Source organism: Muntiacus reevesi, chromosome 3, assembly GCF_963930625.1.
Source record: "Muntiacus reevesi chromosome 3, mMunRee1.1, whole genome shotgun sequence".
In the NCBI taxonomy this organism is placed as follows: domain Eukaryota; kingdom Metazoa; phylum Chordata; class Mammalia; order Artiodactyla; family Cervidae; genus Muntiacus; species Muntiacus reevesi.
In genome coordinates, this window is record NC_089251.1 from 150,241,553 (window position 1) to 150,266,626 (window position 25,074).

The 25,074-nt window shown below is 39.3% G+C and overlaps 1 protein-coding gene across 1 annotated transcript; it reads left to right on the top strand.

Annotated features, from left to right (window-relative positions):
* The first annotated feature begins 20,177 nt into the window (after positions 1–20,177).
* Positions 20,178–21,318, top strand: C3H2orf66 (chromosome 3 C2orf66 homolog). Its single transcript, XM_065927973.1, has 2 exons — positions 20,178–20,297; positions 21,139–21,318. Exons 1-2 carry the CDS (start codon positions 20,178–20,180, stop codon positions 21,316–21,318), a joined length of 300 nt encoding a protein of 99 aa, XP_065784045.1.
* Positions 21,319–25,074: the final 3,756 nt, after the last annotated feature.

Here is a 25,074-nt window from a genome sequence, read left to right on the forward strand (position 1 = left end):
ACATCGTATATATTATTAAATATACCCCCAAAGGGTAATTTTTAAAGATGAGAAATACACATCTAGAAGCTTTAATATTTTCCTTGGATACTTTGAGAATTATCTTGAAATACCTAATGTGGAAGTCACTGGAGTGTACAGCATGAAAGCCTCAAAGACCTTTCCCATCAGTTTTTTTTTTTTTTTCTTACTTCATCTTCACTTTCTTTCCATAAGAGATATATTTTATAGTTTTTATTGCTGCATAGCAAATTACAAAATTTACAGCTTAAAACAACACCTATTTATTTACTCACAATTCTGTAGGTCAGAAGTCTGGGCACAGACCAGCTGAGTTCTCTGCTCAGAATCACATTTCTGAAATGAAGGTATCAGTGAGATCTGTGGTCCCATCTGAGACTCATTGGGATAGTTACAGGTGGAGATTCCTGTTTTCTTGCTGGCTGTCAACTTCCTCCCTTAGAAGGCATGGAGCAGCCTTCATAGTCAGCAAGAGAGTCCAAAATGCAGTACTTGGGTGCAATCTCAAAAACAACAGAATGTTAGTATATAGGAATGCAAGGGATTTCTGTGTGTTAATTTTATATCCTGCAACTTTACTATATTCATTGATTAGCTCTAGTAATTTTCTGGAAGAGCCTTTAGGGTTTTCTATGTAGAGGATCATGTCATCTGCAAACAGCGAGAGTTTCACTTCTTCTTTTCCTATCTGGATTCCTTTTACTTCTTTTTATGCTCTGATTGCTGTGGCCAAAACTTCCAAGACTATGTTGAATAGTAGTGGTGAGAGTGGGAACCCTTGTCTTGTTCCTGATTTCAGAGGAAATGCTTTCAATTTTTCACCATTGAGGGTGATGCTTGCTGTGGGTTTGTCATATATAGCTTTTATTATGTTGAGGTATGCTCCCTCTATTCCTGCTTTCTGGAGAGTTTTAATCATAAATGAGTGTTGCCCAATCAAAAAATGGGCCAAAGAACTAAACAGACATTTCTCCAAAGAAGACATACAGATGGCTAACAAACACATGAAAAGATGCTCAACATTACTCATTATTAGAGAAATGCAAATCAAAACCACAATGAGGTACCATTACACGCCAGTCAGGATGGCTGCTATCCAAAAGTCTACAAGCAATAAATGCTGGAGAGGGTGTGGAGAAAAGGGAACCCTCTTACACTGCTGGTGGAAATGCAAACTAGTACAGCCACTATGGAAAACAGTGTGGAGATTTCTTAAAAAACTGGAAATAGAAGTGCCATATGACCCAGCAATACCACTTCTGGGCATACACACCGAGGAAACCAGATCTGAAAGAGACACGTGCACCCCAGTGTTCATTGCAGCACTGTTTATAGTAGCCAGGACATGGAAGCAGCCTAGATGCCCATCAGCAGACGAATGGATAAGGAAGCTGTGGTACATATACACCATGGAATATTACTCAGCCGTTAAAAAGAATTCATTTGAATCAGTTCTAATGAGATGGATGAAACTGGAGCCTATTATACAGAGTGAAGTAAGCCAGAAAGATAAAGAACATTACAGCATACTAACACATATATATGCAATTTAGAAAGATGGTAATGATAACCCTATATGCAAAACAGAAAAAGAGACACAGAAGTACAGAACAGACTTTTGAACTCTGTGGGAGAAGGTGAGGGTGGGATGTTTCAAAAGAACAGCATGTATATTATCTATGGTGAAACAAATCACTAGCCCAGGTGAGATGCATGAGACAAGCGCTCGGGCCTGGTGCACTGGGAGGACACAGAGGAGTCGGGTGGAGAGGGAGGTGGGAGGGGGGATCGGGATGGGGAATACATATAACTATGGCTGATTCGTGTCAATGTATGTCAAAACCCACTGAAATGTTGTGAAGTAATTGGCCTCCAACTAATAAAAAAAAAAAAAAAAAAAAAAACCCAGAATGATCTCAGTTCATTTCCAAGGCAAACTGTTCAACATCCTAGTAATCCAAGTCTATGCCCCAACCACTAATGCCAAAGAAGCTGAAGTTGAGCAATTCTGTGATCTCCAAGACCTCCTAGAACTGACACCCAAAAAAAGATGTCCTTTTCATCATAGGGGACTGGAATGCAAAAGTAGGAAGTCAAGAGATACCTGAAGTAACCGGCAAATTTTTCCGTGGAGTACAAAATGAAGCAGGGCAAAGGCTAACTTTTGCTGGGAGAACACGCTGGTCATAGAAAGCAGTCTCTTCCAACAACACAAGAGACGATTCTACACATGGACACCACCAGATAGTCAATACCAGAATCAGATTGATTATATTCTTCGCAGCCGAAGATGGAGAGGCTCTACAGTCACCTCAGTCAACTTCTGAGCTCCCTGCTGTGGGGCCTTTGACACAATGGCAGTTCACTCCTGCAAGACCAGCAGAATTCCTCTCCCGTTTTTAATCTCTTCAACTTCCTTTGTCTCTGACCTTCAGACCCAGATTTAGAGGTCTCTTGTTAGCAGCTCAGATCCACTGAGATGATTTCTCTTGATGAACTCAAAGCCAACCTTAATTATACCTGCAAAATCCTCTGTGCCATGTAAGGTAACATCATATTCCCATTTACAAATACCACACACACTCAAGAGGCATGGATGATACAAGGTGTGTACACTAGAGAGTGAGAATCCATTTTAGAAGTATGCCTACCATACAATAACAACAAATGCTTAAGTGATATTTATGCCATAGTTTTAATTGAAAGAGCTGCTAAACATAAAATATTTCAGTGAAAGAAAAGCCCCTCCATTCTTGGGTTGAATTTTAAACAATCCTTAGAAAAAATGAAAACAGTCTCCCATTTCTGGGTTTGTGTATGTGTGTGTGTGTGTGAGAGAGAGATTATAATTAGTTTAGAGATGGTTTTGTTCTTTCCTTTTTGTTTTGAACAGTTAGAATTTGGATATGGCCTGAAGTTAAGGATTAGTAGACTAGTTTGCCTTATCAAGTGAATGGAAGCATTTTACTATACTTTCAATAGATATGATTTAATATTGTGTATAGTTCGGGATTAATAACTAACTCAAAATTGCATAAAATTGAGCTTTTAAAAATACTTGTAGTGATTTGCTTTTCTCTTTCTTGAATATGTTTAGAGAAATAATTTTCATTAGACTTCCTAAATGTACTTAAGTCATAGTATATTGTGTAAATGAAAATCTTAAGTGCTTATTTGAATATCCATGTATATAATTCAGCCTATTCTTCAGTATCAAATTGTTTTATGAGGCATATTCACATGCTAAAAAAAGATTCAGTCATTATGCTTTTTACCTTTAGTATTTCGTGCCATTAGTGCTTCCATGGTGGCACAGTGGTAAAGAATCCGCCTGCCCAATGCAGGAGATAAGTGTTCAATCCCTGGGTCAGGAAGATCCGCTGGAGAAGGAAATGGCATCCCACTCCTGTATTGCCTAGGAAATCCCATAGACAAAGGAGCCTGGCGGGCTACATTCCATGGGGGTCACAAAGAGTCAGTCACAACTTAGCAACTAAACAACATTTGTGCCATTCTGATTACGAAAAAACTGTGGCAAGCTAAGAGAAAAACAGCTAGAATGATCTAGAGATTGAAGTGCAAGATTTGACTGAAACAATGAAGGCCTCTTTACTCTGGAGTTGCTCATATTTAGTGTGAAGCCATGTGAGGAGGAAACTTCATGATTCATACTCTTTTTGTTCCCTGGCTTAACAGGAAATAACAGCATTTTACCTGGTAGACATTACAGAGATGGTTGCTCTTAAGAAAGTGACACAGGATTGGGATGGAGGAGAGAGGAAGACCTTCCCATAAAAGGTTTGACCTACTGGACAAAAAAGTAATTTAATTAAGAAAGGATCTTGGTTTACTCTTTGTAGAAAACCAAAACATGCAATATAATTTTAAACTAGGAATTTAAATGCATTTACATGCATAAATTTAGTTTAAATTTAAACTAGGAATTTTAAAATGCATTTTAAACTAGGAATATGTAATGTTCACTGCATTAAAAAAGCTTTGTTCTAGCTAATTTTTAAGTAGAATAAAAAAGTTTAGTTGCAGTTATAAATTACAGATCCACAGAGTACTGTAAAATGAAATATGGTTGTCTTGGACAATGATAACCAAACTTTTTTGGCTGTACACCCTTTTAAAAAGTTTGAACTCTGCCCCCATAAACATAATGCTACTATAATAATGCATAAAGTTTAATGATATACAATTGTGATGTGTAATTTTATTGTATATAATATATGTAATTTTAATATAGAAATAGCATCAGATATGGTAAAATTACCATTTTTAATTCTTAATGAGCCTTAATGACAAAACACTAGAAGTATAGACACTGATAAATTTTGTTGATTTTTACCTGCATTACTGGTATTATTTTTAAATTTTGTTTTAAGGAGTAGTTTCTTGTGTGTTTTAAGCTGCTTTATTTTGTGATAGTTATGTTAGTTAAAACTAGATGATATGGTAAATAGTATAAGGCATGAATTTTAACTGGCTCACAGATATTGCAGTGTCACAAAATGCTTAGAATAAACAAGTGAATGAAAAAACTAGTGGCGTGCTCTGTCATCCTCCAACAAGCTGTAGAGTTCTCACCCTTCGCTCGGAATATATCCCACACAGTGTATGATCAGTTGTGAAAAAGGCTCAGGAAGTGAGCTCATTGGTATCAATCCATGTATAAAATGCTCGTAGGTTAATTTGTTAGAGTCAGTCAGTTCAGTTGCTCAGTCGTGTCAAACTCTTTGCGGCCCCATGAACCGCAGCACACCAGGCCTCCCTGTCCATCACCAACTCCTGGAGTTTACCCAGACCCATGTCCAACAAGTTGGTGATGCCATCCAACCATCTCATCCTCTGTCGTCCCCTTCTCCTCCTGCCTTCAATCTTTCCCAGCATCAGGGGCTTCTCAAATGAGTCAGTTTTTCTCATCAGGTGGCCAAAGGATTGGAGTTTCAGCTTCAATATCAGTCCTTCCAATGAACACCCAGGACTGATCTCCTTTAGGATGGACTGGTTGGATCTCCTTGCAGTCCAAGGAACTCTCAAGAGTCTTCTCCAACACCACAGTTCAAAAGCATCAATTCTTCGGCACTCAGCTTTCTTCACAGTCCAACTCTCACATCCATACATGACCACTGGAAAAACCATAGCCTTGAAAAGACGGACCTTTGTTGACAAAGTAATGTCTCTGCTTTTCAATATGCTGTCTAGGTCGGTCATAACTTTCCTTCCAAGGAGTAAGCATCTTTTAATTTCATGGCTGCAATCACCATCTGCAGTGATTTTGGAGCCCAGAAAAATAAAGTCTGACACTGTTTCCTGTCTTTTCCCATCTATTTGCCATGAAGTGATGGGACCAGATGCCATGATCTTAGTTTTCTGAATGTTGAGCTTTAAGCCAACTTTTTTACTTTCACTTTTTCACTTCTCCTCTTTCACTTTCATCAAGAGGCTTTTTAGTTCCTCTTCATTTTCTGCCATAAGGGTGGTGTCATCTGCATATCTGAGGTTATTGATAATTTCTCGCAGCAATCTTGATTCCAGTTTGTGCTTCCTCCAGCCCAGCGTATCTCATGATGTACTCTGCATATAAGTTAAATAAGCAGCGTGACAATATACAGGCTTAACCTACTCCTTTTCCTATATGGAGCCAGTCTGTTGTTCCATGTCCAGTTCTAACTGTTGCTTGCTGACCTGCGTAAGGTTTCTCAAGAGGCAGGTCAGGTGGTCTGGTATTCCCATAAAAACATGAAAATGAATTATGTTTTCCTCCCACACCCCAACATGTTGCCTTGTACACCACTTAGAATGTCCATAACCCCTTTTTGGAGAAACTTATTTTAGAATATATTTCGTAAGCTTTTGAAGTTGTCTTTGATAGGTTTTAATTTATGTTATCCCGAAAGCAAAAAAGTTAGGTTTCTAGATCAGAAACTAACTATCATTTAAAGCAGTAACCACTCGGTTCCCCTTGTCCTGTTCTTCCTCCTTGAGAGTAATGTAAGAGCCAGATGTATGTTCACCCTGAATGTTCAGATGGGGATTACAGGAGAGGAACCCTGAAGTTATAAATCTGGAAGTTGCTATAAACTACATGCTGCCCTCTTCCCCTCCTGAGAGAGGAAGTAAAGCCTTTGTTTGTGAATATTGTACAGTCTTAGAATATAAATAACCGTTCCAGTTTTCAAATCCCTATAAAATATAAGCTTGTGTGACTCTACTGAACAGGAGATAAGGGGAAGAAGAGCACTGGAGAGTTAAATGTTTCTGGGAAAAGGAGACATGTCATTATAGCATGTCAATTTCCTTTGCTCAGAAAACCAAACCACACAGAAACATGGAAATATACCTGAGGCATTGTTTCCCTGATAGACTTCTTGGAGTGCAAAAATGAATAATGCCTCACTCTATGCTGACATTACTGTTAGAAACATTTTAATGACCAAATGAATTGAGTCAGGCACCTTAAATGTCCTGACTTAAAATCCTTCAGCTGTGATCTGTTGGGTAGGGTAGGCAGGAATGAAACTGGTAGAACCAGCACTGGGGACTTCTTTTCTAATATTGAAGTTTGTTAAATCTGTGTGTGTAAAAAAAAAAAAAAAAAAAGATGGGATTATAACATGAAGAATAGAAGGGAAGTAGGTGAGACAAGGAGAAAGAGATCATTTATAAAGCTGCTGCAAAATTTGAAATACTAGTAATGATGATTTAAACTAGGTTGGAAGCCAGAAAAGAGTGAACCAATTTAAAGGTGACCCTAATCTGGACTCTAGGTTTTATCAACTAATGGGATGTGGTAGATGGTCCTCTTTCTATGTTAGATTTGACTGGGACCTTGCCTGATTCCCTGATGTGTAGTATGTCACGAACCCAGTTAAAATGTCTTAGGTTGCTGCTAGCCAATAGCCTATCTAGTTTTCATTATCCCTAAGATCCTAGTTACCTTAACTACAGGGGGAGGGAGTGGAGAACGGATTTTCTAGGTCTCCATTTTGTTCTTTCTTCATCTTATTGCAATACCTTACGTGAAAGTGAAAGTCACTCAGTCGTCTTCGACTCTTTGCGACTCCATGGACTATATATTCCACAAAATTCTCCAAGCCGGAATATTAGAGTGGGTAGCCATTTACTTCTTCAGGAGATTTCCCCAACCCAGGGATCGAATCCAGGTCTCCCGCTTTGCAGGCAGATTCTTTACCAGCTGAGCCACAAGGGTGACTCACCCTGGTTTTAAATTAACCTTTTTTTTTCTTTACTGTTCCAGTGAGACTAAAATGCAATAAGATCTTTAGGTGTCAAAATGTGACTGATGGGAATCTTCAATCAGAAATATATGCTGTAATTCAACTTTGAAGGAAAAGAAACAACATAGAAAACCTAAACAGCATAAGCAATTTCTATTAATAAAAACATTCCAGACCATATTGTGGGGTTGGCATAGACTGCCTTGACATCTATAATTTCTTCTTCTAGCAGACATTCACTAAGTACCTCTTATACCAGAGTCCATGCCAGACACACTAATGTTCACTTCTCATTTCATTCTCCATAAAAACCTTTAGAGGGAAGTTTATTATCCCCACATTACAGGAAAGAGTCTCAGAGAAATTAAACAATATTAATTCTATCAATATTCTATTTGCCCATAATAGAAATCAAACCAAAGTTTCTAATAGAGTTCTTCCACAGAAGACTTTCAATGTGTAATAATCAATACTGATTCTCTTCCTACTCTCTGAAAATCCTCTCTGACCATACTAGCTATTCTTTTTGCTTTGGAGAAAATGTCTCCAATGATACACCCACAGCCTTCCTTATTACTTTCTATACTTTCCTTAGAGACTTCATCTATGACTTCAATGTTATATTCTTGGTGGATGATTCATCGAGTCTGACAGTCTTTCTCCCTCAGTTCTGTATCTAAGTGTCTCTGAATCAGTGGCAATATATTTAGGCTCCCTGAGACTGTATCCTCATCCATAAATTGTGGCGATAATATTATCTTAAATATTACTATTAAGTGAGATAATGGACCAAATGCAGCTGACACCTTTACGTTCAAGGAACAATAGGTGCTTTCTTCCTAGTTCTCTAATCTCTAGTTTTCTCTAGATTAAGCAAATTCAGTTGTGACTCACTGTTGAAATTTACAATTTCTCTCCCTCCCTAATTAGCAGTTCTCTTTAGTTTCAAATTTCTATGAAATCCTCCAACTATAAAAGTTGAACCTCCATTCATTTTGGTCATGTCACCGTTGCCTGCCACCCAGCTCCTGCTTTGCATACTGAGAGTCCTAAAGAGTCTAATATTTTAGAGCCACCCTTACATTGGTTCACTCTTTATCTGCCTCCCACTCTGGTTCAGACCATCATTACTAGTATTCCTCATTTTGCAGCATTTTCACAAATGATCTCCCTCCCTGTCTCACCCACTTTCCATTTATCCTGCATAGTCCCATTATCCTTTTTAAAACAGCAATTTAGCATTATTATTCTCTTTTTCACAACCTTTAAATCTTCCCTCATGTTCTATGGGCTTCCCTGATAGCTCAGCTAGTAAAGAATCCACCTGCAATGAAGGAGACCTTGGTTCAATTTTTGGGTCAGGAAGATCCCTTGGAGAAGGGATAGGCTACCCACTCCAGTGTTCTTGGGTTCCTCTGGTGGCTCAGATGGTAAAGAATCTGCATCAATGTGGGAGATCTGGATTTGATCCCTGGGTTGGGAAGATCCCCTGGAGGAGGGCATGGCAACCCACTCCAGTGTTCTTGCCTGGAGACTTCTCATGGATAGAGGAGCCTGGTGGGCTGTAGTCCATGGCATCCCAGAGTCAGACATAACTGAGTGACTAAGAACATGTTCTGTAGCAAACAGTCCAAGCTCCTTGACAGTTTGATCCATTGCCAGTCTTCTTTCCTGGTATTTACCAAAGACACCCATCTCCCCACACAGCCTGTTTCATTTAGGATTAGTTTGCAAGAATTAATTACAAATTAATTAATTGTCCTGGGCTTCCCTGGTGACTCAGAGGTTAAAGGTGACTCAGAGGTCTGTCTGCAATGTGGGAGACCTGGGTTCGATCCCTGGGTTGGGAAGATCCCCTGGAGAAGGAAATGGAAACCCACTACAGTACTCTTGCCTGGAGAATCCCATGGACGGAGGAGCCTGGTGGGCTACAGTTTACAGGGTAGCAAAGAGTCGGACACGATGAGCGACTTCACTTTCACTTTCACTTTGCAAGAAACGGAAAGCCTGAGAAATGGTTGCTTAAACAATCAAATTTTCAGGTTAGAAAGTTCAGGATAGGATTCCATTAAGTCATCAAGAACCAGAGTTCCCTCTATCTCATTTGTTGTCCGTCCTTCATGTGTGGCTTTCATAACAAGACCATGGCTACATGATACTTCCATTCCAGGAAGAAGGAGAGGAAAGGAGCAAAAGGAATTCTACCTTTTATTTGGAAGGGTGCCTTCTTTCCTCTCCCTTTCCCACTCTGAGAGACTTCCATTTACAGTATGTAGGCTGGAATAATATCACTTCTGCAAGGAAGATGACAGAGCAAGATTTTAAGCTGGGTATGTGGGCTTCCCTGGTGGCGCAGATGGTAAAGAATCTCCCTGCAATACCAGAGACCTGGATTCAATTCCAGAGTCAGGAAGATCCTCTGAAGAAGGGAAAGGCAACCCTCTCTAGTATTCTTGCATGGAGACTTCCCTGTACAGGGGAATTCCTGGCAGGCTACAGTCCCTGGGGTCACAAAGAGTTGGACACAACTGAAAGACTAACACTTTCACTTTATGTGCTATCCTAAACAGTGTCTAAGAAGAACGGTGTATTTCTTGGGCTGCCGTAATAGAATTCCACAGACTCCATGGCTTAAACAACAGTTCTGGAGGCTTGGAAGTCCAAGATCAGTGTGCTTAATTGGAAGTTAGGACTTCAGCCTATGAAATGTGGGGGCAAGGGGAACACTGTCAGCCCAAACAAGAGGACATGTGGAAGCAGTGAGCCACAGAAGCAAGCCTGGCTGCCGCATCCCCTTTGACCTGTGTTCTCCCTTTTGATCCTTCTCTGCCGTTGCTCAGAAACTTCTTTCTCCCACGTCTTGGCTATCACAATTTTCTCCATAAAAATCTACTGATTGCCAGTCAGGACTGATCTGCTTGTCCCTAATTCTAGCTCTTGAACTAAAACTATGAAACTGTGAAACTATGAAACTGTCATAGTTTCATGCCCTCTGGGAGCCATCATGTTAGGTTACATTGTGTGCAGTTCTTACTAATAATAACATGTATTTAGCATCTACATGTTTGGGACCCCTTATGTGCATCACTTCTAAATCTCGCAACACTGAAAAGCAGGATTACTTCATAGATGAGGAAGCCGAGGTGCAGAGAGATTAAACACTGTTTGCCCAGGAGAATGGCAGAGTCCAGTGTTGAACGTCTTTAACTGTAGTTCTGAAACCAGCGCAGCACGCTCTTTCTCTAAAGAGAGCGTCTGCTCCTGCCCACCTCCATGCACCTCTTTGCAGTCTCACACTTAGTGATGCATATTTTACACAATGGAAATTTGGTTTCAAGGTTTTGAATCATAACTATCATTTTGAATTCTTTTTCAGGTAGACTCCCTATCTCCTCCTCTTGTTTGGTTTGGAGGGTTTTTTTTATCATGTTCCCTCACCTGCTGGATATTTCTCTGCCTTTTGTTTTGTTTAGTTTGCGGTGTTTGGGGTCTCCTTTCTGCAGGCTGGAGGGTCATAGTTCCTCTTAATTGTGGAGTCTGCTCCTGTGGGTGGGGTTGGACCAGCAGTTTGTGAAAGTTTCTTGGTTCGGGGAACTTGTGTCTGTGTCCTGGTGGATGGAGCTGGATCTCTTCTCTCTGAAGTGCAGTTCAGCGTCCAGTAGTGAGTTTTGGGGTGTCTGTCGGTTTGGCATGACTTTGGGCAGCCTGTCTGTTAATGTTCAGGGTTGTGTTCCTGTTTTGCTGGAGGATTAGCACAGGGTGACTTGCACTGGAGCTTATTGGCTCTTGCATAGAGCTTGGTCTCCTGGTAGGTACGGAGACTTTTGGGTGGGCTCTTATCTATTAACATTCCCTGGGGTCAGGAGTGCTGTGATGGTCCAAAGTTCTGAAGTTGAGCCTCCTGCCTCTGGGTTTTGGTCCCCCTCTTACAGTAGCTTCAAGACTTCTCTGTCCACACAGCCCTGAAGACAAAAGCCCTCGGTTAATGGTGAAACAACCCTCCACAGTCAGGAACACCCAAAGAGTTTCACAGAGTTTTACAGAGAAGAAAAGAGAGAGGAGGGAGGAAGAAGTGACCAGGAGGAGAAAAGGGAGACTCAAAGGGGAAGAGAGCAACCAAGCCAGTAATCAAATCCTTAAGAGAAAATGGATACTAAAAATTAGACTCTTAAAGGTGTAAAATTGATTACAAATATCAAAAAGCAAAAATTAAAAACCTGGAATAGAGATTAGACTCTCAAAAGTCAATATAAAAAAAAATCGAACACACACACAGGATTTTTAATGTGGAATTTATTTTAAAAATGAGGTTTTCTTTTTAGAAAGGTAGTAGTATGCTATAAAAAATAAAATTTAAAGAGTAATAAAGAGCCATGTTAGGACAGTAGTATAAGGGAAAAAAGAAAAAGGATGGGGAAGAAAGGGAAAAAAAGAATAAGAATACAAAATTGAATTAAAAAATAATAAGCCCTAAGATAAAGAGAGACATAATATTCATTAACTGGAAGTTTCACTGTTTTTAGGATGTCATTCTTCTCCAAAACAATATGTATATTAAATGCAATCTCAGTGAAAATTCCAGAAGTCTATTTTAACTCTACAAGCTAATTCTAAAGTTATAGAAAAGCAAACAATTTCAAATAGTTTCCAAGAAATCTCAGTAGTAGAGATGATGTCATCTTAATTCTCCAACAGTAATGTGCTTCCAAGTGGCAGTGAGTATGTTTTAGGTTTCTGCTAAAAATACTACCTCCTGACTTCTGTCTTTAAAGCATCCACTTCTAAAAATTGGGTTGTTTGTATTGAGGTTTTATGAGCTGTGTAAGTATTTTATATATCCTGAAATCACATCTTTTATCAGAAATATGTTTCTCTGTCAGTGGTTTGCCTCCATATTTTCTTAATGATGACTTTTGATGAGCAGAATTCTTTTTAATAATGATGAACTATAACATCAGTTTTTAAATTGTCGTTGTTTTCTTTGTCTTAACTATGCATCTTTGCCTACCATCATATCTCAAAGCTTTCTTCTAGAAGCTTTATAGTTGAGCTTTTACATTTAGATTTATGAGTCACCTCAAGTTAGTTTTTTATATAATCTGAGGAAGGGTTCCAAGCTTGTTTTTTTTTCCAGTATGAGTATCCAGATATTGATCTGGGTTCGATCCCTGGGTTGGGAAGATCCCCTAGAGAAGGAAATGGAGCACTACTGATATTTCTTGGAAACTTCCTCAGGGCTAGGCTTACAGAATGTATTCTTGAAGAGTAAAGGTATGTTATTTATTTTATTTTGTTTAAAATAATTGTTTAATACTTTATGCACCTAAAGAACTAAAGAGCTCCCAGAATACTAAGAACTAACCATCAATTTGTGCGGGGAGAGTTGTAGGGAGAGGGGTTGTTGGTTTTTTTAAAATAGCAACTCACTCTATTTCAGAATTCACAATTGATGAACAGCACTAAGAAAGGGAATCACTTGCCCATTATGTGCAAAAATATTCAAAGAAATAACCATATGAATTATCCACAAATTTTCCCCTTATCTGAAACTACTCCCTTTATCATACAAAATATGTTCCTGGAAATTTAGGTAGTGTTTTAATAATGGTGTTTTTTCCACGTGTTTAAATACTTTTATCAATGGGTTAAAATATGAGGTCCATTACAAATTATATGACTCAGGGGCGAGGGTCTTATTTAATAGTCTAAGATGGAAACTTTCCTCATCCCTTTTGTATAAAAAGACATTTTATAGCATGGTTTCACTAATGTAGAACCTCAGGTCCATAATAGACATTGCAGCTCAAATCAAATCCATGTTGTATTGTGAATTGGATAACAGTAGAAACTTCACTTTTTTCGAAAGAGAATAAACAATTTATATCCAGTTTCTAGGGCTTTTGCTGGTGCAGTGTATTCAGCAGAGGTTAACACAGCTGTGAGTTACGGGAGTGGCGTGGCGTCTTGACATGCCTTGTACTAGGTTCCTATGGCTACTGTAACGAATTGACAAAAGGTGGGTGGTTTGAAACAACAGAAAGTTATCCTCTGACAGTGCTGGAGGCCAGAAGTCTAGATCAGTATCACTAAGCCAAAATCACGGTGTGGTCAGGACCACTTTCCCTCTGAAGACTCTAGGGAAGAATCTGTTTGTGACCTCAGCTCCAGAATGACTTAAATGGAAAAGTATGTGTGGTCACAAAAGTGCCACACTCCAATCTCCATTGGTTTGTGTGCAGTAACTAGACCGAATGTTAACTTACACTTTACTAGTCCCCTGAATAGTCAAGTCAAATCAAAAAAATATTTTTTGCCTACCTACACTTATATCTCCCCCTTATTAAAATATGGCATCATGTAAATCTTTAGATGAACATAACAAGATAGACATGTAACAAGGCTCAAATTTCAAAAGAAAGTTATAAGAATCTAAACTCAAGTATTACCTAAACAATGATTAATTCTATAAGCATTTGTGATATGCTGGCTTATTCTATGCCTGGCCTATTCTATGCCAGGCTCTGAAGAATCAGTGATAAAAAAGACATGATGCTGACTTTAAGGAGCTCACCTTGGAACAATGAGATGTGTGGAAGCGAATATGATTATCCAAATTCAAGGTAAAAGCTGTTGAAGTAATGAAGTTGTTCATTTTTCTCAGGAGACATGATATTTGCAATGAGCCTTGAAGGGCAGGGAGGAGTTCTGAGAACACGCAAGGGTTAGAGAAGGTATTCCAGGCAGAAACAACAGTGTGTTCAAAGGCGCTGAGGTGGATGTGTGGGTGTCGTTCATTAGACAGGTCAGATGGCTAGGCTGGTAGGACAGGGTCTTTACATCAGGGTTGAGAGCTTAGACTTTATCTTACGGGCATCCCGAAGCCACTAGAGCTGGACATGATGCCAGTAAGCTTTTTCTGAGCCCTGTGACCTTGTTTTCTGTTGTGTCTCCTTCAGGGTCCGTTGCAAAGCCGAGTTTGTTACCAGCTACCTCAGGCTCTCTGCTGCAAAAGCAGACTGACTGCTGGAAAGCTTTTTGTAAAATCGTAAGAAAGGATTTAGCTTTTATATTTTAGGGAAAATCCTTCACTCACTTGTTATAGCTTTGGAGGTACCAATGTGGCCTGAGGTGGCAGGGGTCTAGAGACCTGCTTCTCCAACCCAGCTGAAAGAGTTTGATGTATATCCCAGTCACCTGGTGAATCTAGATGTCCATTTTATTGCTCCATGTCTCTGAGCTGGTTTCAGATCATGCAGGATTGTCATAATTTTTACCTTTTGTTGCCTCTACTCCTTCATCTTAGTTGCAGGAGAAATAACTTGATCTTATGGCAGCATCAAAAGATATATGCTGGCTATCCCTCTTTGCCCAGCCTGTGGGTTTTGTGTTTCAGGAAGGCTGGTGGCAGGGAGGAAGGCCAACTGGGGAGGGACCTTGTGGGGAAGGGGTTTGCTGCTGAAGCCCCAGCAGATGATAGCAGAGATCTGATTAAAGCAGAAGCTTGGAAGCACATGCTCTCAGGAAGGATGGCCGCCTCAGTCGGCCTTGGCTTCTGGGATTGGCACATGCCCTGGCCCTAAACAGCTGTAACGTGGTTTTGGAGGAAGATCTCCTTTTCTCTTCAAAATACTCCTTTCACAAAACAGAGGATAATAAAGAAAAAAAGAGATTTTTCCATAGTGAATGGCTAGAGAATTCTGAGAATCAACTCTCTACAGTCATAGATGCTTACACTGTACTGATACTGCCAAAAAAAAAAAAAGCAATCCAGCCATATCATGGAGGTGTTCAAGAATGTCACTGATTTAATAAAACCAACTTTTCTGAGTCTAAGCCCCTTTCTGACTGGAGTTGGGGAGTAGATATACAATTTCAGTGGTTTCTGGACCTTCCTTCACTTCCCCAGGGTCTCACAGAATCTGGAAACTTTATGTAGCCCCAGGATATGAGGGGTGAGCCTCTCCCATCCATCGAGGTCATGGTGGGTTCTCTTTTCTTCTGCTCTGTTCTTGACAAGAGGCTTATGCCTCTTCTCCCCTCTTCTCTTTAGTCTATTTTCAAACCGAAATCTGCTCACTACCCCCAAAAAGTGTTTACAATCGCTGTGAGCAGAAAGCTGCCTGGTGTACTTTTAGTCTTGTGAGCAAGCTTTCCAGTACCTCTGAAGTTCTCATCATCACTGAGGAAGCAGTCTATAAACAGTCATTTTTCCTTTCCCCTACTCAGACCAGGGGGAAGAAAAGATAAAATTCTTGTCCCTGTTCATGATACAGCTAAGTAACTATACCAGCTCTGTTTTGTTTTGTGTTTTTCCTAATAAAGACAGTAAGGGTTTGAATAGGTGATAGAGTACAGCAATGCAATAGTTTTAAAATTTCTCCATGCCTCCCACAATATCCTCTTCATTCCTCTCTTCATTTTTGTTGTTGTTCAGTCTCTAAACCGTGTCTGATTCTTTGCCACCCCATGGACTGCAGCCCGCCAGGCCTCCCTGTCCATCACCACCTCCCAGAGTTTGCTCACACTCCTGTCCATTGAGTCAGTGATGCCATCCAACCATCTCATCCTCTGTCGCCCCCTTCTCCTCCAGTCTTCAGTCTTTCCCAGCATCAGGATTTTTTCCAGTGAGTCGGCTCTTCATATCAGGTGGCCAAAGTATTGGAGTTTCAACTTCAGCATTAGTCCTTTCAATGAATATTCAGGGTTGATTTCCTTTAGGATTGAATGGTTTGATCTCCTTGCTGTCCAAGGGACCACCAAGACCTCATTTTACCATTATGTTTGAATTTCTAATCTAATTAAGTTTGTGATTCAGTCAACATATATTTATTAGATTTCTTTTATGCAATAGCCCTATGATGAGTACTCTATTTTCCTCCTAATATCTGGTTGAGAAATGTCATCAAAGACCTTCATTTAGATGGATCTAGGTATGGAGGGCTGAATATCCCAACCGCTACTTTTACAAATACTCCCTTTAATGAAGAGGCCAAATGGTGCAATTTAGGTGAGAAATTAATGGTTTGGGAACCTGAACTATCTTGGGTTTTTTCTTTTCTCTCTCTTTTGATTGAATTTCTCAACTGAATAATTGAAAAATATCTACATAGTGCTGTGTTGATACACTGAAAAAAAATCATCAGCTTTATCAATGATACCTTCTGCTTTTCAAGGCAGAGACTTGAATTAAGAAAATATATATATGTTTAAATATATAATTTAACAATCAGGAAAACTTCAGTCTTAATGAATAAATGACAATATTTATATGTTATTTTTAGTCCATTGCTCTTTTGAGAAACTATATTTCTTAAATGCAAAGCTCTTAAAAGGGAGAACAAATGAGCTGTGTTTTGATATAAATGGAACTAAAATTAGAAATTATTCAGAGATAAATGGATTTGCAAATCTACTCTAATTTATTCACTCTTTCCCATTTCAAAAGTTCATTGTCTATGGATTGGGCTCAGTGCTGGTACTGGGAGAAAGTAAGAGTGAGCACTGTTTAAGGAGTTTGCAGTATTAATAATCTCATTAATATTCCAATTTTATTAGGCTCTTAAAGTCCTAGAGTTTTAAGAAGAGTAGGGTGTTCATTTACTCACTTGACCACAGACACTTAAACAGACTGAAATCTTACGATCAGGTCAGTGATAACAGCACCTCCTCTTGATTCTATTTGCTCTTGTAGCCACTGCCTCTCTCTTTCCACTCTTTCTTCCCTTCCGTCCCCTCACCCCAACCCCCACTGCCACAGCACATACGGGTAAACTTCTCAAGACTTTGATGTATTGATTTTATCTTTCCTTTCCTCTCCATCCATCACTCACTTTTTTTTTTTGACTGCGCCATGCAGCATATAGGATCTTAATTCCCTGAGCAGGGATCGAACCTGTGGCCCCTGCAGTGGAAGCTCGGAGTCTTAACCCATGGACTGCCAGGGAAGTCCCCGCATCTGCCTGCTTCTAAGCTGACTTTCTTCTCCGTCTACCTAACCTCTCCAACGCTCCATCTTCAGTCCTCACTTTACTCCACCTCCATCTTCAGTCCTCACTTTACTCCACGTGTCGCTTCTTGTAACATTTTCTTCTCTTGCTGCATCCTCCCCCGGTTCCCCCCGTCTCCAGGGTCTCCTTTCTACCTGTGTTTGTGCTTAGTCACTCAGTTGTGTCCAGCTCTTTGCGACCCACCGGACTCCTTGGTATAGATTCCAACATAGGGCTGGTTCATGTTAAAATTTCTCAAAGCTCAAGTTGTAGGTCACCTTTTCTTCTCATTTTCTAATCTTCACTGAAGTAATCTCATCCTTTATATACCAACAACTCTCATATTTGCATCTCCTTCCTAGATCTCTCCTCCGAACTTCAGTCTTGTGTATCCAACTGTATACTCTCCATCCCCACTTGGAGAATTCCGAGGCTCTTTAAACTCAACATGTCCCACCTGGAGCTTACGATCCTCATCTCTTTATGCTGGTGTTTGATATGTCAGCTAATGGCACTATAGTTCTCTCAGCTGCATTATCCTGAAGCCTAGGGATCGGTCTCGAAACCCTCTTCCCCTTAGCTCTGCCTTCCATAGTATCCAGTACATTACCAGTAACTTCTAATCATCTCTCAGATCCATCCATTATACTGCATCTGTGCTACCACCCTAATCCAAGCTTACATCTTCTCCTGCCTGGCTTATTGCAGTAGTCAGCAACTGGTCTCTCTCTTTTCTAGCTCAGTCTGTCCTCCACACTGCAACCAGAATAGCCTCTTTAAGTTGCAAGTCTGATCAAGTCACTTGGATACTTAAAGCTTTTCAATCACTTAGCACTGCTTGCAACGGAAAGATTATGATCTGACCACTTCTACGGGCCCATCCTGCATCAGCTTCCCACATTGCTCCCTCTGCTCCTCAGATATTAACTTAATCTCAGTTGCTTGAATGCCATGTTTCTTCTGATCACAAGGGCCAGCAGAGTGGTTCACCTTTTGAACAACTCTTCTCTCTCTGTCCTCCCTAGACTGCCTATGTAACTCCCACTCATCTACCAGATGTAAGGTCAGTTCTTCACAGAAACCTTACCTGATCCCACATACTGCATCAAATCCACCTGTCCTACACTCACAGCACCATAATCTCAGTAGAAGTTGTCATCCTTGATATTTATACATTTTGTCGTATAAAGGTTTGATTAATGTCTGTCTTGCCCACTAATCTGTTAATTCACTGAGGGCAAGTGCCTTTATTGAATTAGCAGATTAAATAAATAGATTTATAATTCTTATCATTTTATCCTCAAAAACCCTGTGCAGTCCCCGGCACATAGTATGCATTCAATATAAATTTGTTGAATAAATGAACAAAGGCGTGAATAAATGAAGGTCATAATGACCCTCCTAAGGTCAAGATGGCAAGACTAAGATTGTAGCCAGGTACTCTAAATTCCAGTACAGTTACTATGAAAGTGAAAGTTTAGTCACTCAGTCGTGTCTGACTCTTTGCAACCCTATGGCGGGCAAACATTAGCCCTCCAGGCTCCTCTGTCCATGGAATTCTCCAGGCAAGAATACTGGCATGAGTTGCCATTCCCTTCTCCAGGGAATACAGATTACTAACCTCTCAACAAAAAGCTTGTCCTGGATTGTTCTGAATTATCGGAACCAAAGCAACTTCAATTCATCAAGTTCGATTACTCAATCCTACACTTTTCTGCAGATGCCATTTATTTAGCAAGAGGATGCTGTAGATAAGGCAATATTTTTTTTTTCTACACAAAACGTATGTTATCATTTTGCGCTATTTTGAAGGGGTATTATGATAAACCATGCTACTATTTAAAACTTGTAAAGTTTCTTGAGATTCCCAGAAGAAATACAAGTTATGGATTACAAAAGAGCAATTTATCTCTTGCAATAGAATTTTCTGTTTAATTTGAAAGTCTAATAACTTCAAAAGAACATTGTCTTAGGTGGGACAATCATCATCATATTCCCAGCTGCTGTGTATATACCTTCTCTTAGAAGTGAAAAAGGAGAAAGCCATTCTGCTGTGTGGAAGTGCTTTGTGTATTTTATAACATCCAAATAAAATGTTCAGTGGTTGGAGAAGAATCTGCTGTATTTAGGACAAATAGGTTCTCTGTTAGCCCCGAAGAAGCCTGAAGATGTGATTTTCAAGGGTCTTTGTGCTGTGGAAGAAAATGGAATCATTATTTTTGAACTCTTCCTGCTCACGTCAGTGACTCCCACCTGCAACTGATCCGCTGGTTATAAGTAGCCATGAATCGCCTTGCAGATTGCAGGCAGTGTAACCAACCAGGGCCAGGCAAAACCGAACTCCTGGTAAGCTTTATTAGCTCTTTCTGTTGAGTTTTATTTCCATTTTACACCTTGGGGTGGGAGACAATCTCTACTAACACTGGTGTGGTGTGTCTGTCTCCGACCTGTGTGGAAGGTGTACGTTTTTTTTTTTCTTCTCTTCGAGTCTGCTCTCTTACCACTTAAAGTAAATTAAGATGGGTTGTGGTTTGGTTTGGGTTCTGCTGTTGTTGTTATTAAGAAATACACTTTCTCTGGGACAAGTGCTTTTTTTCAGTTGAAAAGGCATACTCACTTTCTAGGCTGTATTCATAATTGCTTTGTTTGTCACTGGATAACCTCATTCTCATAGACTCCTTTAAGCTAATCAGCTGGCTCTGGGGGGACCTCATTAGCAATTGAAGAGGAAAAAAAGAAGACTGCAAAATTCAGGTGAATCGATATACTACTTCTTCTTCCTTCTTTCCCTCTAAAACTGTTTCCCCTTTCTCTTCTCTACTTCTGCCTCCCTCCTCCTCCCTTCTCTTTTTCTTTTCTCCAGTCACTCCCTCTCTGTCATCGACAGTCCTTGATCCTTCCGTTCACTCAGCTTCCCTCCACCATGCCCAAAGCATTCCTGCTGCTGGCTGGTGCGCTGGTGCTACCTGGGCTTGTGCAAGGAGCCATGCTGAGAAATGAAGAGAAATGGAAGCCCCTCAACATTCCTAGAAACCGAGATCTGGTAAGAATAGCCACCGGGGCATTGCGGGCTGTGGGGTGAAATCAGCATCTCCCTGGAGTTATGCTCACTGCACTCTGCTAGACATCAGTGGAGACGAGGCTGCCGAGGGTTGAGAAGATTCCCCAGCAGGGCTAGAGGTGAATTTTGCTAGCCTATAGCCAGTGTTCTAGTGTTTCTCTAGCCGATTTACATTTGTTTCTGTGTGAAGAAACAAATTTATATTTAGAAATGATTTTATACACACATAGCACATTACATTTGTAAATGATCTTATATACATATTGACTTTATAGCCTTGATTTCTAATAAATATACAAAATTAAGAGCGTAACAGGGAATTACATTTTGCACAGCTTAGGTTGAACTGATAATAAAACAGACTGTCATATAACCAATACTTGCAAAGCCCAGTTGCAAAATCTGAGGGTTAACTTGTATTCTTGTCAATTTGCTAGGTGTTATTTTCAGCATAAAGTTATCTTGGAAATAGAATTCAAAATATCAGTAAAAATTCTCATTTAAAAATATGCCAAATATAGCAAACATGCTGACTTCATGATTTCAAAATACTATTTTTCTAAAGAAAATTATGTAAAATATAACAATACAGTATTAAAATAATCTAATAGCACTTGCATAGCTTCTGTGTATTTACAGAACACACAGCTGAAAACCCCACATCCAAAACGACTGGCTCTGTTTCACCATCAGTCAGAGAGGAGGCATCTGAGCTCGGAGCACTGTGGGGTTCAGGGGGCAAAATGAGGGAAAAAATACTCACCTTTGAGTGCTTGGGGTATTTAAGTTATAAGTGACATTGAACATTTCTTTCTCTCTTCAGTTTTTTAGGACTCTTCAGGCATATTTTAAAGGAAGAGGTCTTGATCTTGGGAGGTTTTCAGATACCTTCTCCATGAATGAGAATCCCAGGCCTCTCTCCTTGCAGTCAGAACTTATTGCTTCTGCATTTGCAGATTATGAAGAACAGAAAAACTCCCTCTCCAATTACCTCAAAGGCTGACTGTTTCCTCTGAGTGCAGGTAAAATTTATCCCTTTATCCCTGCTGCTGCTGCTGCTAAGTCGCGTCAATCGTGTACGACTCTGCGACCCCATAGACGGCAGCCCAGCAGGCTCCCCCGTCCCTGGGATTCTCCAGGCAAGAACACTGGAGTGGGTTGCCATTTTCTTTTCCAATGCAGGAAAGTGAAAAGTGAAAGTGAAGTCGCTCAGTCATGTCTGACTTTTAGTGACACCATGGACTGCAGCCTACCAGACTCCTCCATCCATGTTATTTTCCAGGCAAGAGTACTGGAGTGGGGTGCCATTGCCTTCTCGCCCTTTATCCCTAGATCTCTCTAAACATATAAGTGAGTCATGAAGAGGTTTGGAAAATATTTATTTGAATAAATGATTTTATTTCCTTATATAAATAAATGCTCAATTCTGATCATACTCGTCACTGTTAATACTCAGATTTGGTTCATATATTTTACAGTCTGGTTTTAAAAAGAAAGGACAGTTAGTAATTTTCAAAGCATAGCTTTCTGGGGAGAAGAGATATATTAAAATGGTAGAATTATCACTCAATAGAATTTGAAATACAATAAAAAATCACCTGTTCTTATATCTTTTTTCAGACCAGGTCATATAGCTAAATTATGTGGAAAATCGTATGTAAAGAAATATATTGAATTGTCCAGTTGGATTAAATAGAAATTAAAAGTTAAAAGAATGGCTTCTTTGGGAAGAAATTATTAAGCATATATTTGAGCTTGAACTTCCTCACCTAGTGGGGAGAAAAAGGTAGAATATTAGTAAAGATGGCACTTTATCATGGAAAAAAATTTAGAAATTTATGTCTAAGATTTAATTTTTTATTCATATTACTTTAGCATTCCTATCAAATAAATACCTACTATTTAAAAAGGAACAGGTATGGTACAAAGAAAATACATTATGATTCTAGTCTATTAACTTTTTGTTTTTCTGAATAGTAAAGGGAACCAAATCATAATTAAAATCTACTCCCATTCTTTCATGGGCATATGGATGGAATTATGAGGAATCAAACCATTGTTGCACTTGATTATGATTGTGAAAGGATTTTGATGATTAGCTACTTTAATAAATGTGATGACTTAAAAAAATAATGATTGTTATTCTAACAAGAGGATGCAATTTACTGTGTGGCATATACACTTGAAAACTGTCCTATAATGAGAAAATAAGATACAAGAAAAACAAGTATATTAATGAAGGCTTCCCTTGACTACTTTTCACACTCAGCCCCAAGGGTAACATACACTAAAAAGAGAATAATTATTAATACCACTTATCTGTTTCAGTATAGGACAGTATTGCATACAAGCTGTTTTTTAAGCCTTAGTTTATTCATCTATAAATTGCATATATGGATCTCTAACACAAAGAAAGTTTTAGGGAAAACATCAAGTACAAATACTCATGTAAGCACAAAATGAGATAATGTTTAAGGGCAGAAAAAAAAAAGAGCACCATTAGCGGTACTGTAATATAATAAGAATTATTCAACTTTGTGAAAGAAGCAAAATTTCTGATTTGGAGAATATTTCATAATTACAAGCTTTCCAGTTCTAACAACTCTAATTAGGAAATGAAGACAAAAAGAGTTTTCACTGAAATATGTTGATCTTTGGGTCTTTGGGTTAATTGTATAATCTTCATTTCTATTTCATGATAATGTTTTCTTTTTCTTTCAGAAGTCTGGTGGTTTTAAAACTACAGATGAAGCTTCTCACTAGAAAAATTCAGTCTTGATCATGGCTAAGTTTTTGTGTGTGTTTTTCCCCCTCCACTTTTATCAGTCTGTAATGATTTTATTCTGTATTTCCAGATTTACATGTAAATAGTTTGAGTTTTGGGACATATGTGACTTATGTGCATGGTTTTTTTCCTACTCAATAATCATAGATATCAATATAGCACTGCATATATTTGCAAGGATTACAAAAACACCATAAAGTCAAAGGAAATTATGATCTTATAAATTAGTTTCATTTCAGCTGTGTTCTATGTTTCTTTTTTATCATTGGTGTTTTTATTTGAAAGGGACAGTGATCATTTTTACTTTAGTTCATTATTTGTAACAGGAATTTGGGTTTAAAATGTTATCTTTTTCCTAAACAGAATATACATTCCCATTGTCAGCATATGCTATTAAAAGACCCCGTAGTCTTAGTTTCATATCAAGAGAGAGTAAGTAATGAATATCCACAATTAAGTTGAAATGAAAGACAAAGAAACGTGGGATTTTAGGAGTTGCTTGGGCCTCTGGGAGATGTTCTCTGCCATGATGTTCAGAGGTGGACATTGTGCTACAGCAGATATCTTGGTTTAGTCGCTAAGTCGTGTCCGACTTGCAACCCCATGGACTGTAGCCTGCCAGGCATCTTTGTCCATGCTATTCTCCAAGCAAGAATACTGCAGTGGGTTGCCATTTCTTTCTCCAGGGGATCTTCCTGACCCAGGAATCGAACCCAGATCTCCTGCATTGCAGGTAGATTCTTTATCAACTGAGCTACAAGGGAAACCCCACAGCAGATATCTTAGGAAACTACAACCTCAGGAAGGGAGGGTAGAAACAGGCAGATTTCTCTTCTTTCATAGCCAGTCCTCTTCCTCCACCCACCCCTCCTCAACTCAGGCTGAATTAGTCTGATTCTCATATTCTTATTTGTAACAACTACTTTTGTTTATGAAGAGCTGTATCATTTTTTCTGATTTCTGCAAAAAAAATAAATAAATAAAAACACATTGTGCTGGAAGCACACACTGTAATCCTAATGACATTAGTCTGTACATTCCAAAGTAGTTTTATGTGGCTTTTTTGTTGGATGATTGAATATGAATAATAAAATATGCAGAAACAGGTTATATGTCTGGTTCAGTATGTTCTATGTAAGTAGTCATATAAGTGTCTGTTTTCCCTAGAGAGTTGTGAGATATTTGTGAGCCAAGATCATATCTAAGCCATTTTTTATTTCTCCAGCACCTACTGCAATGCCTTGTATGTAGCAAGCACTCAAAAAATACTTGTTGAATTGAACTAAATGTGTGCTATTTTGCTATCGATAGCAAATGTAATGGAAGCTGCTTCTAGTTAATGCCAAGATTTTTTGTTTAACCATTTAAAGGATGTAACTAATTATTGATATTATTCCTCATAAAAATATAGCCTATGCAGACAAATGATAGAGTGGTGGGGATCCTTCACCACTGTCCAGTTCCACTCAAATACCTAAGGGACAGGCTTTCCCTTTTCCTTTCACCACTCCTGCTCTGGATGTCAAGACCTCCAAAAAGGAATGCTTTATCAGTTTCAAGGTCTTTGAAAATGAAGAGCATCCACAAGGGACTTTTAACTGTGAGCTTGCAAAGTCTCAGAGAAGGAGCATGCATCCCTTCTGCTGAAAAATTCCCCACAACTGGCAGGTAGCTGTCGATGGGAGGCCTACACTCCACTAGACTAGAGTTTCTCAACGGTGATGGGATTGTCAGTTGGGGAAGGACAAGTCTTCATAGTGACCATTTAGCACAACTGGTCCCCAGACAATATATAGTGGCATATTACTGATTCCCCCCTCCCCATTATTTTGACAACCAAAACCTCCCTAGTAGTGTTTCTAGAAGGTCACTGCGGAAGTGATTTTGTTCAGGCTAAGAACTGTCATCAACGGAAGAGTAGTGTTTCCTGCAATGAAAATACTAAGTGTTCTGCAGGTGATCTAGGCTCCCAAG

Excerpts from the sequence above, each read along its gene's own strand:
- C3H2orf66 (XM_065927973.1), top strand. The coding sequence starts at position 20,178 with ATGCCCAAAGCATTCCTGCTGCTGGCTGGTGCGCTGGTGCTACCTGGG. Across the intron at positions 20,298-21,138 it reads TTCCTAGAAACCGAGATCTG|TTTTTTAGGACTCTTCAGGC; the intron begins GTAAGAATAGCC and ends TTCTCTCTTCAG.